Source organism: Salmo salar, chromosome 20, assembly GCF_965601325.2.
Source record: "Salmo salar chromosome 20, fSalSal1, whole genome shotgun sequence".
Classification (NCBI taxonomy): Eukaryota; Metazoa; Chordata; class Actinopteri; order Salmoniformes; family Salmonidae; genus Salmo; species Salmo salar.
In genome coordinates this window covers 20,511,856-20,531,470 of record NC_138310.1, presented here as the reverse complement: position 1 = coordinate 20,531,470, position 19,615 = coordinate 20,511,856, and the positions used below count along the sequence as shown (strand labels likewise).

The 19,615-nt window shown below is 44.4% G+C and overlaps 1 protein-coding gene across 3 annotated transcripts in view; it reads left to right on the top strand.

The window, feature by feature from the left end:
• The window catches only part of LOC106579922 (E3 ubiquitin-protein ligase DTX1), a 56,870-nt gene extending 37,255 nt beyond the window's left edge, over positions 1-19,615 (top strand). For all 3 annotated transcript variants that reach the window (XM_014160325.3, XM_014160324.3, XM_082966283.1), the window contains exons 4-10: positions 12,856-12,917; positions 13,081-13,242; positions 15,349-15,410; positions 15,526-15,684; positions 16,058-16,219; positions 17,333-17,422; positions 17,557-19,615. In XM_014160325.3, coding sequence (XP_014015800.1) covers positions 12,856-12,917; positions 13,081-13,242; positions 15,349-15,410; positions 15,526-15,684; positions 16,058-16,219; positions 17,333-17,422; positions 17,557-17,781 — 922 coding nt within the window. In that variant the 3' untranslated portion in view covers positions 17,782-19,615. The remainder of the gene's footprint in view (positions 1-12,855; positions 12,918-13,080; positions 13,243-15,348; positions 15,411-15,525; positions 15,685-16,057; positions 16,220-17,332; positions 17,423-17,556) is intronic.

Below are 19,615 nucleotides of genomic sequence, written 5' to 3'. Positions count from 1 at the left end.
AAGGAAAGTAGTGTGTAGAACTGTAACCAATACCGCTGTTCCTATCCTGTTTTCTTTACTAAAATAAACCCTCTAGTGATCTAATTTCATTCCATTTCCCTTTCACAGCTTATGGGGACAGTATGTATTGAAATGATACTGTCCTTCAGGCAGACTTCACAAGGCCTAGTTCTGTGTAAGGGAATGTGTGATGTTGGCAGTTCATGGCAGCACATGACTGGACAGGTGAAGGCTGGAAACCTGAACATGTGAAACAGACAATAGTGTATTATTATTGTGTGGTGTGTGTGTGTGTGTGTGTGTGGTGTGTGTGTGTGTGTGTGTGTGTGTGTGTGTGTGTGTGTGTGTGTGTGTGTGTGTGTGTGTGTGTGTGTGTGTGTGTGTGTGTGTGTGTGTGTGTGTGTGTGTGTGTGTGTGACAGCTGAGAACCCCTGTAGTGATTTTTAAGGGTCCTATCAAATCAGAGGGCTGGAGTGGATGGAGTGCTCGTTTCTCACCTCTCTGCACAGTAGGCGGGAGGGAGCTGTGAGAGGCTGTGGGAGAAGACTGAGAGAAAAAATGGAGAGAGACAGAGTGAGAAAGAGAAAGGGTTGAGGTGAAGAACAACATTTCCCAGGCGTGTGGCTCTACACACACAGGATGAGTGTGGTTAACAACTACACACACAGGAGGACACAGACACGTGAACACCCTCACATATTCCCACCAGTGCATTGCAGACAGATAACACAGAAACCCACGCAGAATAGAAACATTTGAAGTTTTTTTTCTCACACACCCACACCCAAATATCACTTGTTTTATACACCCTATAACTACCTCATAAACTCACTGCGTCTTTTCTGTTCTCTGTGCTGATTTTGAAACCCACTGAGGGTTGGTGTGAAATAGCTGAAAAGAAAACATGCGTCTTATCTGATGTTGCAGTAATTCTCTCCATAGTAAATGTTCCAATAACATGTTCCGCTCTGCAGCACTGTGTAGTATGAATTTCACACATGCCGGTAGTAGGCAGTTGCTATATTACACATCTGTACACATTGTAAGCTGTCACCAGTGACAAAGAATGTAGTTGAAATAATAACCTTGTGAGAACATGTAGGTGTTTATAATTTCTATTGATTTATTTCATGTAAGGGTGCGTGCTGGTGGCAGGGAAGTCAGGCGCAGGAGATCGAACTTGGTATAAAACGGAGCAGTTTAATAAGTGCTCAAAAACTCCGAAAACCAAAATAATACAATTGGGTACAAAACCCGTCGCACACCAGAACATATCTTGCACATAATTTACAAACAAACAATCACCGACAAGGACAATGAGGGGAACAGAGAGTTAAATACACAACATGTAATTAATGGGATTGGAACCAGGTGTGATACAAGACAAGACAAAACCAAAGGAAAATGAAAAGAGGATCAGCGATGGCTAGAAGGTTGGCGACTTCGACCGCCGAACGCTGCCCGAACAAGGAGAGGGACCAATAAAGTCGTGACATTTCACCTTTATTTAACCAGGTAGGCCAGTTGAGAACAAGTTCTCATTTACAACTGTGACCTGGCCACGATAAAGCCAAGCAGCGCGACAAAAACAACAACACAGAGTTACACATAAACAAACGTACAGTCAATAACACAATACAAAAATCTATTTACAGTATGTGCAAATGTAGAAGAGTAAGAATAAGCCATGTAGGCAAAATAATTACAATTTAGCATTAACACTGGAGTGATCGATGTGCAGATGATGATGTGCAAGTAGAGATACTGGGGTGCAAAAGAGCAAGAGGATAAGTAACAATATGGGGATGAGGTAGTTGGGTGTGCTATTTACAGATTGGCTGTGTACAGGTACAGTGATCGGTAAGCTGCTCTGACAGCTGGTGCTTAAAGTTAGTGAGGGAGATATGAGTCTCCAGCTTCAGAGATTTTTGCAGTTCGTTCCAGTCATTGGCAGCAGAGAACTGGAAGGGAAGGCGGCCAAAGGAGGAATTGGCTTAGGGGGTGACCAGTAAAATATACCTGCTGGAGTGCGTGCTACGGGTGTGTGCTGCTATGGTGACCAGTGAGCTGAGATAAGGCGGGGCTTTACCTAGCAAAGACTTATAGATGACCTGGAGCCAGTGGGTTTGGCGACGAATATGAAGCGAGGGCCAGCCAACGATAGCATACAGGTAGCAGTGGTGGGTAGTATATGGGGTTTGGTAACAAAACGGATGGCACTGTGATAGACTACATCCAGTTTGCTGAGTAGAGTGTTGGAGGCTATTTTGTACAGTGGGGGAAAAAAGTATTTGATCGCCTGCTGATTTTGTATGTTTGACCACTGACAAAGAAATGATCAGTCTATAATTTTAATGTTAGGTTTATTTGAACAGTGAGAGACAGAATAACAACAAAAATATAGAGAAAAACGCATGTCAAAAATGTTATAAATTGATTATCATTTTAATGAGGAAAATAAGTATTTAACCCCCTCTCAATCAGAAAGATTTCTGGCTCCCAGGTGTCTTTTATACAGGTAACGAGCTGAGATTAGGAGCACACTCTTAAAGGGAGTGCTCCTAACCGCAGCTTGTTACCTGTATCAGAGACACCTGTCCACAGAAGCAATCAATCAATCAGATTCCAAACTCTCCACCATGGCCAAGACCAAAGAGCTCTCCAAGGATGTCAGGGACAAGATTGTAGACCTACACAAGGATGGAATGGGACACAAGACCATCGCCAAGCAGCTTGGTGAGAAGGTGACAACATTTGGTGTGATTATTCGCAAATGGAAGAAACACAAAAGAACTGTCAATATCCCTCGGCCTGGGGCTCCATGCAAGATCTCACCTCGTGGAGTTGCAATGATCATGAGAACGGTAAGGAATCAGCCCAGAACTACACGGGAGGATCTTGTCAATGATCTCAAGGCAGCTGGGACCATAGTCACCAAGAAAACAATTGGTAACACACTACGCCATGAAGGACTGAAATCCTGCAGCGCCCGCAAGGTCCCCTGCTGAAGAATACATATACATGCCCGTCTGAAGTTTGCCAATGAACATCTGAATGATTCAGAGGACAACTGGTGAAAGTGTTGTGGTCAGATGAGACCAAAATGGAGCTCTTTGGCATCAACTCAACTCGCCGTGTTTGGAGGAGGAGGAATGTTGCCTATGACCCCAAGAACACCATCTCCACCATCAAACATGGAGGTGGAAACATTATGCTTTGGGGTTGTTTTTCTGCTAAGGGGACAGGACAACTTCACCGCATCATTTGACGGTGCCATGTACTGTCAAATCTTGGGTGAGAACCTCCTTCCCTCAGCCAGGGCATTGAAAAAGGGTCGTGGATGGGTATTCCAGCATGACAATGACCCAAAACACACGGCCAAGGCAACAAAGGAGTGGCTCAAGAAGAAGCACATTAAGGTCCTGGAGTGGCCTAGCCAGTCTCCAGACCTTAATCCCATAGAAAATCTGTGGAGGGAGCTGAAGGTTCGAGTTGCCAAACCTCAGCCTCGAAACCTTAATGACTTGGAGAAGATCTGCAAAGAGGAGTGGGACAAAATCCCTCCTGAGATGTGTGCAAACCTGGTGGCCAACTACAAGAAACGTCTGACCTCTGTGATTGCCAACAAGGGTTTTGCCACCAAGTACTAAGTCATGTTTTGCAGAGGGGTCAAATACTTATTTCCCTCATTAAAATACAAATCATTTTATAACATTTTTGACATGCGTTTTTCAGGATTTTTTTGTTGTTATTCTGTCTCTCACTGTTCAAATAAACCTACCATTAAAATTATAGACTGATCATTTCTTTGTAAGTTGGCAAACGCACAAAATCAGCAGGGGATAAAATACTTTTTTCCCCCACTGTAAATGACATCACCAAAGTCAAGCATCGGCAGGATAGTCAGTTTTACGAGGGTGTGTTTGGCAGCATAAGTGAAGGAGGCTTTGTTGCGAAATAGGATGCCGATTCTAGATTTAATTTTGGATTGGAGATGCTTAATGTGAGTCTGGAAGAGAGTTTACAGTCTAACCAGACACCTAGGTATTGGTAGTTGTCCACATATTCTAGGTCAGAACCGTCCAGACTAGTGATGCTAGTCGGATGGGAGGGTGCAGGCAGCAATCGGTTGAAGCGTATGAACTTAGTTTTATTAGCATTTAAAAGCAGTTGGAGGCCTTGGAGGGAGGTTGGAGTTAGTTTAATGAGCTAGTTTACGCCTGGATAATTTCAGGCTTAGTCTCACTCTCCTCGAACATGGTTGTTGTAATGTAGTCATGATTATCAGAGGTGGAGTAGAGCTTGCCTGGCTACCCAGACTCCTTGCTCTGGCCAAACACTTCGCCATGCACAAGGATGTTAGTTTCTTCTCTGCAATGAGCGCATTCGGGTTGGTCTGATTGGTCCAGAAACCGTTGGTTTTGGCCAGAGCCAGAACACAGGCGGGTAAAGCGGCAGTTTGAAAAGTCGTCATTGGCTTGATATTCTGATTGGTTAGGGACGATCCAATCAGTGATGACTTTGTTTTGTACAATGACCCTCATGCGCCTCGTCACCACAAACAACTTCCATGATGGCAGTCTCAGACTAAAGTATATAGCGAACAACAGAGCAGCGGAAGAATTTGTATTTATATATACATTACCAGTCAAAAGTTTGGACACACCTACTCATTCAAGGGTTTTTCTTTAGTTTTACTATTTTCTACATTGTAGAATAATAGTGAAGACATCAAAACTTTGAAATAACAAATTTGGAATCATAGTACCCAAACAAATCAAAATATATTTTATATTTGAGATTCTTCAAAGTAGCCACCCTTTGCCTTGATGACAGCTTTGCACACTCTTGGCATTCTCTCAACCAGCTTCATGAGGTGGTCACCTGGAATGCATTTCGATTAACAGGTGTGCCTTGTTAAAAGTACATTTGTGGAATTTCTTTCCTTCTTAATGAATTTGAGCCAATCATTTGTATTGTGACAAGGTAGGGTTGGTATACAGAAGATAGCCCTATTTGGTAAAAGACCAAGTCCATATTATAGCAAGAACAGCTCAAATAAGCAAAAAGAAACGACAGTCCATCATTACTTTAAGACATGAAGGTCAGTCCATCCGGAAAATCTGAAGAGATTTGAAAGTTTCTTCAATTGCAGTCACAAAAACCATCAAGCGCTATGATGAAACTGGCTCTCATGAGGACCGCCACAGGACTGGAAGACCCATAGTTACTTCTGCTGCATAGGATACGTTCATTAGCGTTACCAGCCTCAGAAATTGCAGCCCAAATAAATGCTTCACAGAGTTCAAGTAACAGACACATCTCAACATCAACTGTTCAGAGGGACTGTGTGAATCAGGCCTTCATGGTCAAATTGCTGCAAAGAAACCACTACTAAAGGACACAAATAATAAGAAGAAACTTGCTTGGGCCAAGAAACATAAGCAATGGACATTAGACTGGTGGAAATCTGTCCTTTGGTCTGATAAGTCCAAATTTGAGATTTTTGGTTCCAACCGCCGTGTCTTTGTGAGACACAGAGTAGGTGAACGGATGATCTCTGCATGCGAGATCATCCATTCATCCGATCTCTGCAATAATAATTGTGTCATCTATTGCCTGTAAGCTCGATAAATTATTATATATATTTTCAAAGAAGTGTGGATCATCATTATTTGGACCATATAGATTAATGAGCTAAATCTGTTTATTGTCCAATCGAACAGTTTGCACACTTGGTTCAAAATTATTGTTAATTAATATCATCACCCTTTTCAAGTTTCTTTGCCTACGGGAGAAGTATATTTCGTCCCCCCAGTCTCTTTCCAATAAAACTTTGTCTAAAGGGGTGATGATACTGTTGAAAAGTTTTTGGGTCACTTAGAAATTTCCTTGTTGTTGAAAGAAAATCATTTTTTTTTGTCCTTTAAAATAACATCAAATTGATCAGAAATACAGTGTAGACATTGTTAATGTTGTAAATCTGGAAATGGCAGATTTTGTATGGAATATCTACATAGGCATACAGAGGCCCATTATCAGCAACCATCATTCCTGTGTTCCAATGGCACGTTGTGTTAGCTAATCCAAGTTTATAATTTTAAAAGGCTAATTGATCATTAGAAAACCCTTTTGCAATTATGTTAGTACAGCTGAAAACTGTTGTTCTGATTAAAGAAGCAATAAAACTGGCCTTCTTCAGACTAGAATCTGGAGCATCAGCAAATGTGGGTTCAATTACAGGCTCAAAATGGCCTGAAACAAATAACTTTCTTCTGAAACTCGTCAGTCTATTTTTGTTCTGAGAAATGAAGACTATTCCATGCGAGAAATTGCCAAGAAACTGAAGATCTCATACAACGCTGTGTACTACTCCCTTCACAGAACAGCACAACCTGGCTCTAACCAGAATAGAAAGAGGAGTGGGAGGCCCCGGTGCACAACTGAGCAAGAGGACAAGTACATTAGAGTGTCTAGTTTGAGAAACAAATGCCTCACAAGTCCTCAACTGGCAGCTTCATTAAATAGTACCTGCAAAACACCAGTCTCAACGTCAACAGTGAAGAGACGACTCCGGGATGCTGGCCTTCTAGGCAGAGTTCCTCTGTCCAGTGTCTGTGTTCTTTTTCTCATCTTAATCTTTTCTTTTTATTGGCCGGTCGGAGATATGGCTTTCTCTTTCCAACTCTGCCTAGAAGGCCAGCATCCCGGAGTCGCCTCTTCACTGTTGACGTTGAGACTGGTGTTTTGCGGGTACTACTTAATGAAGCTGCCAGTTGAGGACTGATCGTCTTTTGAGGACTGATCGTCTTTTCTTATTATTTGTTAAACCATTACATTTAATGAGATACAAGTTTCGATTATACTTACCATAATATATGTTTGAAAACTTGCCATTAAGAAGTACCATGATAATTGAATGTTTATATAGCTGGACCATGATATTTGCACTGTGAAGCATACCGCAGCGTCGACTAAGTAAACCTCTAATTGTCTAATATTCCACCTGCTAAACCCTCTCCCCCATCCCAAGTTGGGTTGTCATCCCAGTGGCTGGCTGACTACCCCTTTACACATGGATCCTAGGGTCTTCAAGAGATAGGGGCCCATCCTTTAAAAAGAGCACATGGTGCCACCTACATTACAGATCCAGATTTGCAGCGGAATAATTTTGTGCTTGTCTTCAGGCTAGTGAAGAGCATCACCTACTGGTCTGGCTAGGCATGTCACATTTGCTTTTCATATTGGGTTTCCACGGTTTTCATCTGCTATTCACTTTCCAACTGGCATTTACTTTTGATCTTCTGTACCGGAATCATAAATGTCAGAACGTGTATCAGTAAAAACAACCTCAGAACTACGAACACATTCATCCAAAGGAGGAAGAAAGTGGAATTTAATAGATGTTCGTGTTCCAACAAGGCCTTTGATTCTCTGCCTATCTGGAGTGTACAGAGCACTCCTCTTATGAACGTTTCCTCTGTGATCATACCACAATGTTCAACTCAAAACTTGTCATATATCTGGACGTTGAGTTTCTCAGGGAGTTTTACAGTGATAGTAAAGGACAGAGAGGCAGTTTGCAGGTGATTTGTTTTGTAATTTCAACATCAGAAAGCCACTTCCTCATCTCAACTTCCTCAATTCACTTCCGCATTAGAGAGCACAGAGAAACACAATCTAAGGTTTTGTGCTGTTGGACAGGAAATGTTAGTTTTACTTTATCTGTGTATGTGCTAAAGATGGCTGAGGGGGATACATGGTAAGAGATCCTTTCTACTTGCACTACTAGCTTGTTTGATAATGAGGCTGTGAATAGTATTTTACTATGCAATTGCCCAGCAGTTCTCTCTGCCCTTGGCTGAGTGAGTAGGGTTTGTTTTGGCGCTCATGTCTCCTTGTGTTAAGTGATTATTACCAACGTTGTCCTCTGTTCAGACTGGAGAGCAGAGCTAGCTCTCTAAAGAGGGGAAGCCAGTGGACGAAGCAGGGATTACACAGCCGTGTGTGTAGCCTGCCCTTCTCTGCTCTCCACTAGACCCCCCAGCCCTGTCTCAGCCCTGTCTCAGCCCTGTCTCAGCCCTGTCTCAGCCCTGTCTCAGCCCTGTCTCAGCCCTGTCTCTATTAGATAGAATTAAAGGAGAAATAACTGAATAAATCATGAATGCCCATCCAGACCAAACCGATGCTATGTAAGAGATGCTCTGTGTCATTATTGCTTATTTGTCTGTTTTGCGAGTGCTTTGTAAAGTGCATTACTGATGTTGTTCTCTTCCCCTGGGCATAACCGGGGGCAGGGTCTGCCTTCCTCTCCCAGTCCTCCACCACATCAATATGCGATTAAGCACTTTTTGAGTTTTCTCCTCTCCTCCTCCTCCTCCCTGTCTTCCTGGTGCATGATAAACAGACGATGAGATATAAGGGCTCCGTCAGCACTTCTGTAACTGGGCCTAATTTGGTCTCTGTATCCGGAGGAAATCACATTGCTCTCAGCCTAATTAATTCCTGCTCAAGTCAGGCTGGAGAGTCGGTCTGGGAGAGAGGGGAGGAGAAGGAATAGAGGAGAAGAGAGGGATGGAGGAGAGGAAGGGTAGACAGGACTGTGAAAAGGGAACAGAGGATGAAGAGAGTGATGGGGGTTGATGGAGTGAAAGAGAAAAATAGGTTACTGGGTCTGTACTCACTCATGGAATTTACTTGAAAGTGAAATACCAGAACACTCCTATGGTATTGTTTTACTGTACTGTACATTTGTAAGGTACTACCTCCTGATCAAATCTGAACACCAGTTTTAATAATATATGAAAATACAGCTAAATGATCAGTAGATCTTAGGAGTGAGTGCAAGGCTTTTATGTGTGCAGCATGGCATCCAGCTGTGGACTCGTGACCATGTCCCTGCCCACACAGGGAGAGGAGCAGAGGGGGGATGTAGGTCAGCAGTGGCCCATCGCATGAATCCCAGCCCTAGCCCCAGCTGCAGGAAGGACAAGGTCACTGGCCCCAGAGACGGTCCCTTCCCTGAAACAGGTCAATGATAAAGAGCAGAGCAGATAAGAAGAGGGATACTATAACCCTACATAAGCTTACAGATTACACCCTGGATGTTGTCAGATCTTCAACCAAAACCTAATATTAAATAAAAGGATCCTGAGTGAACAAATAACACAAAAATGTGACACTTATTTCATTTTTCTGCAACACTCAATTCCCCTTTGTGGAAAAGTAATTGCCCCCTTACATTCAATAATTGGTTGTGCCCCCTTTAACTGCAATGACTGCAAGCAAACGTTTCATGTGGTTGTTGAGCAGTCTCTCACATCACTGTGGAGGAACTTTGGCCCACTCTTCCATGCAGAACTGCTTGAACTCAGCGACAGTTGTGGGGTTTCAAGCATGAACTGCTCGTTTCAGGTCCTGTCAAAACATCTCAATCGGGTTTAGGTCTGGACTTTGACTAGGCCATTCCAAGACTTTGCATTTGTTGCTTTTTAGCCATTCTGATGTAGACTTGATTGTGTGTTTTGGATCATTGTCTTGCTGCATGACCCAGCTGTGCTTCAGCTTCAGCTCACAGACGGATGGCTTGACATTCTCCTGTAGAATTCTCTGATACATAACAGAATGAATAATTCCTTCAATGATGGCAAGTTGTCCAGGTCCTGAGGCAGCAAAGCATCCCCAGACCATCACATTACCACCACCATATTTAACCGTTGGTATGAGGTTCTTACTGTGGAATTGATTTGCACTTTTTTCGCACCAAAGTACGTTCATCTCTAGGAGACAGTATGCGTCTCCTTCCTGAGTGGTATGATGGCTGCGTGGTCCCATGGTGTTTATACTTGCATACTATTGTTGGTACAGATGAACGTGGTACCTTCAGGCGTTTGGAAATTGCTCCCAAGGATGAACCAAACTTGTGGAGGTCTACAATTATTTTTCTGAGGTCTCAGCTGATTTCTTTTGATTTTCCCATGATGTCAAGCAAAGAGGCACCGTGTTTGAAGGTAGGCCTTGAAATACATCCACAGGTACTCATCCACAAATGATGTCAATTAGCCTATCAGAAGCTTCTAAAGCAGTTGTTGGAAAAATGACTTGTGTCAAGCACAAAGTAGATGTCCTAACCGACTTGCCAAATCTATAGTTTGTTAACAAGACATTTGTGGAGTGGTTGAAAAACGAGTTTTAATGACTCCTACCTAAGTGTATGTAAACTTCCGACTTCAAATGTATGCAAAAACATGCCTTTTTGAATTTTGTCTAACGTTAGTAGCTAGTAGCCTAGTCAAGGATGTGTCATTCATTTGTCACACTAAACTTGTTACAGAGCAAGCGGAACAATAGTAAACCTTTCATTTTTTGGTTGAAAATATCCCTCTGGTGTCCAAGTTGACCTATTTTACTTAACTAGGCAAGTCAGTTAAGAACAAATTCTTATTTCCAATGACTTGTAAAGCTCCCCCAGCCAAACCCTCCCATAGCCCGGACGACACTGGGCCGATTGTGCACCGCATATGGGACTCCCGACCATGGCCAGTTGTGATACAGCTCAGGATTGAACTCGGGTCTGTAGTGCAATGTGCGATGTAGCACTGCGATGCAGTGACTTAGACTGCTGCGCCACTCGGGAGGCCATCGGTTGGTGGATATAAAGTCTAAGATCTTTGGTTGGCTGATGAAGAATTTCTTATCGGAGTAATCATGGCCAGCTGGTTTGTTATCGTAGGTCTAACTGTGCCAGGTTATCCCATGGGAGCAGATAACAAGAAATATTCTATCACATTTTTCTATTTTATTTGGCTGATGCGGATTTTAAGACGTAGAAAAAGTTTACACTTTTTTCATGTTTGCAAGTGTGGACCAGGTGTTACTAAGAATAACTCAAGGTTCTTGTTAATTAAAAGCTTAAAGTTGGAGTTACTAGCTTCCCATATTTAGAAATGAAATGTGGCGAGAAATGCTGTTGTGTGTATTTGTGCAACAAGAGGTTATATGGTTGAACGATCTCATGGTGTTAAAACATTATGCTTACAAATGCTGTTACACTTACACTGTCTCAAGGTGCACTAGCGTGTGTGTATGCATGTGTGTGTGACAGTGCCAAGGGCTCTTTTATATGTTGCTCTCTCCTGGTGAAAATGTATTGTTTAATCACAAACACTCACCATGAAATTCCTGAATTATACATGTTTCAAGAGGCAGGCACTCTTTATTTGAGATACTGTAAGCGCATGTTTAAATATAGGGAGGAATTCTCCCCGTGGGCAATGCCTAATTTGTTTTCTTTGAAAATGCCTGATTGTCTGCTTGAGCTGATTTGCCAGTTTGAGGCGCTGCGTACAGCACGCACTGCAGACATGCCAGCACAATAATCTTATTGGCTCTTGGCCTTTCTCCTCCAACACAATAAATACGTTTTTTCGGCCTTCCTGAGCATAAATGGGCCACACATGCACACAGCTGTCTGACATGCGTCGTGCTATAATATAGATCATTACCCAGCTAGCTGACCTTGTCCTGGCCACAGCTTCATATCTCTACTCCTCTGTAGCCTAGCCTGCATATCGCTACACTAGTTCCCCTGAGAATGAGTGGAGATAAGGCAGATCAGACCCAGAGTGTCCAGGACACGTGGGCCTTTGTTAATTCTGTAGAGCTCATTGAAGGGCTCCCCTGGCACAGGAACACAGGGTCTACTCACATCAAAGCGGCCTTTCGTTAGGGATTTGTGAGGGAGGTGCTGAAGAGAGACTGGGCTAAGGGTCCTGGACACTGTCTGTACATGGAGGAGAGAGACAGAGATGGAGAGAGAGAGAGAGGCTGGTGGGAGGGGCTGATTCGTGTGGAGCACATCTAGTCAGAGCTGCTATTGGGGGAAGGGATCTCTTAGATCAATAGTATTAACGTTACATAATACCTTTGGGAAAGTAAGACAATTTTATTATTCTACTCTAATTCAGTGACGTGCTTCTTGCATGTACTGAAATACTGTGTAAGTTAATACAGGATAATAATTCAATCATCAAAGCTGCTCTTTTTTCATTGCGATCATTGCGTAAGCGCTAAACTGTTTTGGTTGTGTTGACATCAAAATGGCTTCCTTTTCTTCTATTTGGTCCTCTCCATCACCGCAGATCAGTTGTTCTTTTCTCTGCACATAGAGTAGCAGAAGCAGCAGCAAAAGAAGCTCAGCCGGCGGTCTCTAACCCTAGCTCTGACAGGTAACTTTTCCCCGCAGCCTGTCTGCCCTGTATGGGAGGGCACTCCATTACCAGACTGAAGCTGTGGCTGTGGTTTCTTAAAAGGGACTTACCAACACACACTCACACAAGCTCATCTTGACCCACATGCTTTGTGCACAGCTCTCTATCACTCCTATTTTAGATGTCTTTGCGAGTGAACAACAGTGGTTGTCCTCTCTCTCTCTCTCTGTGTGTGTGTGTTGGTGTGTGTGTGTGTGTGTGTGTGTGTGTGTGTGTGTGTGTGTGTGTGTGTGTGTGTGTGTGTGTGTGTGTGTGTGTGTGTGTGTGTGTGTGTGTGTGTGTGTGTGTGTGTGTGTGTGTGTGTGTGTGTGTGTGCTCTCAAAGTGTCATTCTGAATCATGCTCTGGGACAGCAGTGACTGTTGATGAGTCAGGCTGTCTTGTCTGTGTTTGTGGTGTAGCTGCTAGCTAGGACACGTAACGTGACCATGGACTCTTTCGCACTATGGCGACATATTCTACATCTGTGTAAGTGTGGCCATTCTGACTGAGAAAGTACAGTACTTTATAACAGTGAACTGTAGTGTCATTATGTTTAGTCTTTTGAAAACCGGATGATTTCATATTGGACGTTTTTCTCTCTGCAGGGTCCCGGCCCTCCCTGTTAAGAACTTGACTGGCTCTGGACCAGTTCACCCAGCAATTGCAGGTAATGCTTCTATTTGTCTTCTCTTTTGCAATACATTTTATTTTTTATTCCCGTAGGCCGCATCTACATGAGTGCTTTAGTTTTCGCATTCCATTCTTAGTCATAATACTAAACCAACATGGCTCTTTTCTTTCCTGTTTGTTTGTAATTGTGTGTGTGCCAGGTATGACAGGTATCCTGATGTGTGCTGCTGGCCTGCCCGTGTGTCTGACCCGGGCCCCTAAACCCATCCTGCACCCGCCGCCCATAAACAAGAGTGACATGAAGCCTGTGCCCGGGGTCAATGGCATCCGCCGCAAGACCAAGAAGAAGCACCTCAGGAAAGGTAAGTACAGGTGTAGGATCGTAATTTGATCACCCCGTTGCAGGAGAACTTTCATGTTATGCAAATTGTAGTGTATTTGAGGTTTAAAAAGGCTTCTGAAGTTTGTAATTTCCACTTTGAAATTTCAGAGTTGATTCTCCCTTAAGAAGAATGTATCAACCCCTACAAAAAATACCCATTAATTATAATCCATTCACATTTCCTGTTGCTGCAGGATTATTTTCCTGCTGTAGAAAACTGGCTCAAGTTAAGATCCTACATCTGTATGTATGACAGGGAGGGTTCCCATGGACACTGGAGGGGAGGGGCTGTCATGGAGTGAGAGGAATTCTATTGAGACATTAAGATGTAAAGTAAATCTCTCCTCTGGAAAATCAGAATATCTTTATTCGCTAAGAACATTTTAACATACCTGGTATTTGACTTAGTGACTAGGTGCTGCCAGCAATAGACAATGTACAAACAGATACAGACACAAAGTCAACATACAGGATATACAGTATAAATAGGGTAAACATACAACTCTGGAGTATAAGATGATTTTCAGTGATGATATACAATTTACAGAGGGGATATATCTATATATGGAGAGGTGTACATAGTGAAAATGCAGTATAGTGCAGTTATTATTATTTCACCTCATTGAAGGCAAGGTGCAGTGCTCGGCTCAATGCAAAGTCTTAATCCCTATGAGCCTGATGGCCAGTTGGTGAGGGCCACAGTACCGGATAAGAAACTGTTCAGGAGGCAGCTGGTTTTGGTCATGATTGACTTGAACCATTTGCCAGGGGGGATTCTTTGAAGGATGGGGTGTCCGAGGTGGGCGCGGTCTGCGATGATCTTTCCTGCACGCTTCCTTGTCCTGGAGTGGTGCAGGTCCTCGATGGAGGGCAGGTCAATCAAATGTATTTATAAAGCCCTTTTTACATCAGCAGATGTCACAAAGGGCTATACAGAAACCCAGCCTAAAACCCCCAAACAGCAAGCAATGCAGATGTGGAAGCAGGTAGCTAATGACCCTCTCAGCAGATTGAACAATGCACTCCCGATGACCCTGGCGAAGGGGAAGGGAGGGCTGACGGTCACATTCACCACATTTCATTGGCTTCCCACCACATTGAAATTAACAGAGCTATTTCCACAAGCATAATTAAGATGAAACTATTGTAGTGAGATGGGTTGATGACGATCCAGTGGTGAGATGTGGTCGCTTTAGCTAAAATCGCGCCAGGCCAATGTCAATTTGATGCCGTGGAAACCATAGGCATCCCCGGGGGACTGCCTGTCCTAATTGGTCAGTGCATGCTGTGGGTTTTTCAGCCCTGCATCACTCTGTTCCACCCAGATGCCTCCGCCATCTCTCCCCTCCATCCCCGGGCTGCAGACCCAGGCGGGGGCATTGGGACGGGAGGACACCACGGATTGATGGGTTGCAGCCAATTGTGCCTGCATTGATGCAGCTTAGCCCCCATGGAGCGAGGCAGAGAGGGAAAGAGATTTAGGGATATCCTGTTCCGGCTGCCGCTGTAAAGGAGGCCAGTAAAGGAGGCCTTTGATCTAGCAAATGAAACCATCAAAAAGGCAATGCCGGAAAATGCATAATGCAGTCCTTCTCCATATCTCTCCCTCAATATATCTCTCTCATCACGTTCTCTCATCTCTCTCGCTTCTCTGTCTCTTTCGCTCTCTTCCTCCCTTCCCCCTTTCTCTCTCTCCCTCTCTCTGTTCCCCAAATGAGCAAACAAAAGTGTTGGGAGAAGAGTGCCCGCCTGTAAGCGTATTAGAGGTGTAAGCTGTGGGTGAGCTCTGTCAGCCATACTAGCTTGGTTTCACACTGGGATTAGCTTAGTGTGTGGGTGATGGCTCATTGTTCTGTGTCACTTTGAAGGTGACCTCCTCTTCAACATCGCACCCAGTATTATTCATACTCTCTTATTGGACTGGTCTGTCTCATCATAATCAAGTAGGGCTATGGTACTTAAGAGCCAGACCACACACTGGGTTTACCTAGTGCGCAAATAGACAGGATTCACTTCTCCTTATGCAGATCTATCTATCATATTTTCCTTTTAACCATATGCTTTCAATGTTGTGTTTTATTGCTAGGGAAAAACCCAGAGGATGTGGTGCGGAGATACACGGAGAAAGTGAAGGTAGCCCCTGATGAGGTAAGGAGTCCTAGGTAACACACACTTTAATACGGTTTGAAATCAATATACTGTACAGTGTATCATTGCTATGCATTGATACAGTAACTGGTGCCCACTCACTTTCCCTTCCCAGGACTGCACCATCTGCATGGAGAGGCTGGTGATGTCATCGGGCTACGAGGGTGTCCTGCAGCACAAGGGCATAAAGCCAGAAATGGTGGGCAAGCTTGGCAAGTGTGGGCACATTTACCATCTGCTGTGCCTGGTGGCCATGTACAACAATGGCAACAAGGTGAGAAAGGGCATTCGCGCCAGCGCTTGTTATGGTATCAATGATACCATATCATCATATGATATTGTATAATAGCGGGTGAAATTACACACCCCATTTGATGTGGTGTTATACTTTGATATCATTCGATTAGATGAGATTAGATTAGACTAGATTGAGATCAAGCTAATTCAGAAGCAGGCCTTACTCTGCCAAACACAGTTCATGCTCATTTTAAGGCATAAACATGAAACAAAATGACAATTACTTGTTTTATTAAATGTCAATTTAGTACAGAAGGTGGCTCTATGTCCATGAAGTCACTCTAGATTAGATTCCATTTGTTTGATTAGATTAGTTATGAATATTGAACATTTAATGTGTCCCTGTCCAGGATGGCAGTCTGCAGTGCCCCACCTGTAAGGCTATCTATGGGGAGAAGACAGGCACACAGCCCCCTGGGAAGATGGACTACCATGTCATCCCCCACTGCCTGCCCGGCTACCTGGAAGCCAAGACCATCCGCATCGTCTATGACATTCCTGCTGGCATACAGGTAAACACGACTCACGACGTGCCACCCTTATATCCTCCACACTCCCACGTCCACTCATCCACTGGCTCTCCTTCCTAGGTCTATTCTCTTCCATCTACGTTGGTATAAGACTGCTGTGTCTGACATGAGGAGGCTTCAGAGGGTATTTGACTACGTGCTTAGTGTTGCTGAGGGGGTTGAAGTGTCCCAAAGCCGCGTGACTGCATCCTTGTAGAGAGAGAGAGAACGATTCACCTTCTCTCTTTGCAGTGGGCGAGGGCGGTCGAGAGGAGGGAAGATGGCTGCATATTTCATCCTGACTGCAGAGCGGAGCTTTAGTAGAGTCAATGACCTTTATTTTCAGAAGAGCAGACTTAGCCTCCCTGGGGAGGGTGGAGGAAGACTATGTCTGCCTGTCCTCTGCCCTCCACACTGCAGCAGCACATCACGCCACAGCCCACTCACAGTGCTCCATCACACCACAGCCCACTCACAGTGCTCCATCACGCCACAGCCCACTCAGAGTGCCCCATCACACCACAGCCCACTCAGAGTGCCCCATCACACCACAGCCCACTCAGAGTGCCCCATCACACCACAGCCCACTCACAGTGCTCCATCACACCACAGCCCACTCACAGGGCCCCATCACACCACAGCCCACTCACAGGGCCCCATCACACCACAGCCCACTCACAGTGCTCCATCACACCACAGCCCACTCACAGGGCCCCATCACACCACAGCCCACTCACAGGGCCCCATCACACCACTGACCCTCCTCACTCCCCCCTTGAAACACATCTTCACTGACAGCTGTACTCTGTGAAATAAAGTCATGAAATAGTAATGATACAGTGCATTATGAAGTAGAGTGGAGTACAATGACTATGGTGTGTCATGTCAACACATATCACCTGCATCACAGAGCATGGCAGTTACTTGTTTGCTATACAACTGGTATAAAGAACATGTTTCTTAATGATAACTAAAAAGATTTTGGCAGTGCCCCCCAAAATAAACTCAGAGTAGAATGACCACTAGTATAAAAGTTCATCCCAGGGGCACATTTGACATTTCCCTTTGACTGAATGTTAAGAGAAAGAGAGGGGTTGTTTTTGTCCTTTTCACCAGGCCACAGAGCATCCCAACCCAGGGAAGAAGTTCAGCGCAAGAGGCTTCCCACGGCACTGCTACCTCCCAGACAATGACAAGGGCAGGAAGGTAAGACTTACAGTACTGTCTGTGTATATATGGGAAGGACACGTTTTCCGAAATACATAATGCAGAGATGGTGACTGCACTGTAAGCTGCTGCTGTACCTACCAGGCTCTCATCCTCTGTCTGTCTGTCCCCAGGTCCTGAAACTCCTGATCATGGCCTGGGACCGCCGCCTCATCTTCACCATCGACACGTCCAGCACCACGGGAGAGTCAGACACGGTGGTGTGGAACGAGATCCACCACAAGACAGAGTTTGGCTCCAACCTGACAGGGCACGGCTACCCAGACCCCAACTACCTGGACAACGTCCTGACAGAGCTGTCAGCCCAGGGGGTCGTAGAGGACAACCTGAAGGACTGAGGGGGGAAGAGAGGCCACCGAGGACCACCACCCATACAATACTCCTCTCTGACATAGAGTGGGCCTCTGCATGAAGAGGCAACATGCAGCCGAGATAACTATATTTTACTCCCCACACCCAAAACAGACCTAAAGACCCTCAGATTCTGTATGTGGCCATGAGAGCGGAGGAAATATAGCAAATGACATGATAACATCACGATTGTGTTATACTGTTATTTGCATTTACCTAAACATAAGTGTACAACTTTTCTGACTACTGTCGCTTTGTCAATGCCTTGAGCATGTGTATTTTTGGCAAAATTTCAACCTGATAGGGTAAAGGAACGTAAAGACAGGATTTAAATGAAAACTGATCTCAATGTGTATTGGCAGTTGTGGGGTTTAGACATTGATGCACAGCAACTGTTCATTGATTCCTCTGAGACTGGATTTTGAACCTCCTCTTTTGTACTGAAGAAGATTTTAGGACTGTGACATCGTAGCATTGAAAGAGATGTCTGTTTATACTCACCGCCGAACCATGTGGCCCAGAATTTGATATTGCATTTTAATGTTGACTGCACACCTGGAATTTTTGCAAAGACAGTTGGCTAGGGCTCTGAAGGCTTTCAATGTCTGTCCCGGTTTGTTCTAGTTTTATCAGATGTGTATTTTTTTAAAGAGTAGGGAAATGATTTCTCAAGTTGTAGTTGGTATTTGTGTGGAAATCTTCAGGATCATTTTTATATGCAGAATTGTAAAAGCGTGATTGCTTTCCCAGTCCAATTCACACCAAATCTACACAGTTCAGCTTGTTGTGATATTGATGATGAGGTTGATAGTGAGAGTCTTTTGAAAGTGAGGCCTTTTGCTTAGTTTTAGCTTGGGGATTTTCTGCGCCAAAACTGTCTGTAGATCTGAGTGGACAGTCACGGTGATGTGATTCTCAGGAAGGAGAGAGGGCATCTCTGATTGGCTACACAGGGCCGTTTCACAAAGGCTTGGCGCCACTGGCCAATGAGTCTGTTGAAGGTTCACATGCACCTTCTGACAGAGAGATAGTCAGTTGATCTGAGGATTCAGCTGTCTCACAGTAAATGTATATTCTAACAGGGGTGCCAACCTGAGGAGGCCTTTGGAAGTTAACCTGATAAAGATCCATACACAAGCATCTTACCGACCAGTTAGATGATTGTTCAAAAAATGTATGCTTCTCTAAGTTAAGATCTGAGGCAGTCGAGCAAGCCTCACTCCACTCCAAGGTTAACCTCGTTCGTTTTGTTGAAACATTGGTGACGTTGACCTCTGTGAATAAGCCTGTCTTAGAGGAGGCCCAGGCGTTGGAATGATCTATCACACTCGCAACACATGTGCTTGCCTACTTGCGTGTGTATTTGAATGTGTGTTAGTGTGTGTGTGTGCTGTGGCGTTAATACACTCTCTGGCTTTCTAAGGGCTTTATTTAATCCGTATTGCGGTAGTTCAGCGTGATTGAAATGTAAAGACAATGTTCCCGCGTTAGCAGAGACTGCATTCACGGTAAACTCTATATAAGTCAGCTCGATCGGAAATGACTTTCACATTTCCATGGCTCAATCTGGAACGCCTCAGTCCTTGAACAGAGGAGCAGAACATGCTTCGCAGAGTGCGATGTCCTCTTCAAAGAATGACTCTCTCCTCTGATCCATCATAGAGTAGAGTAGGCAGAGCGGCCCACACACACACACACACACACACACACACACACACACACACACACACACACACACACACACACACACACACACACACACACACACACACACACACACACACACACACACACACACACACACACACACACACACACACA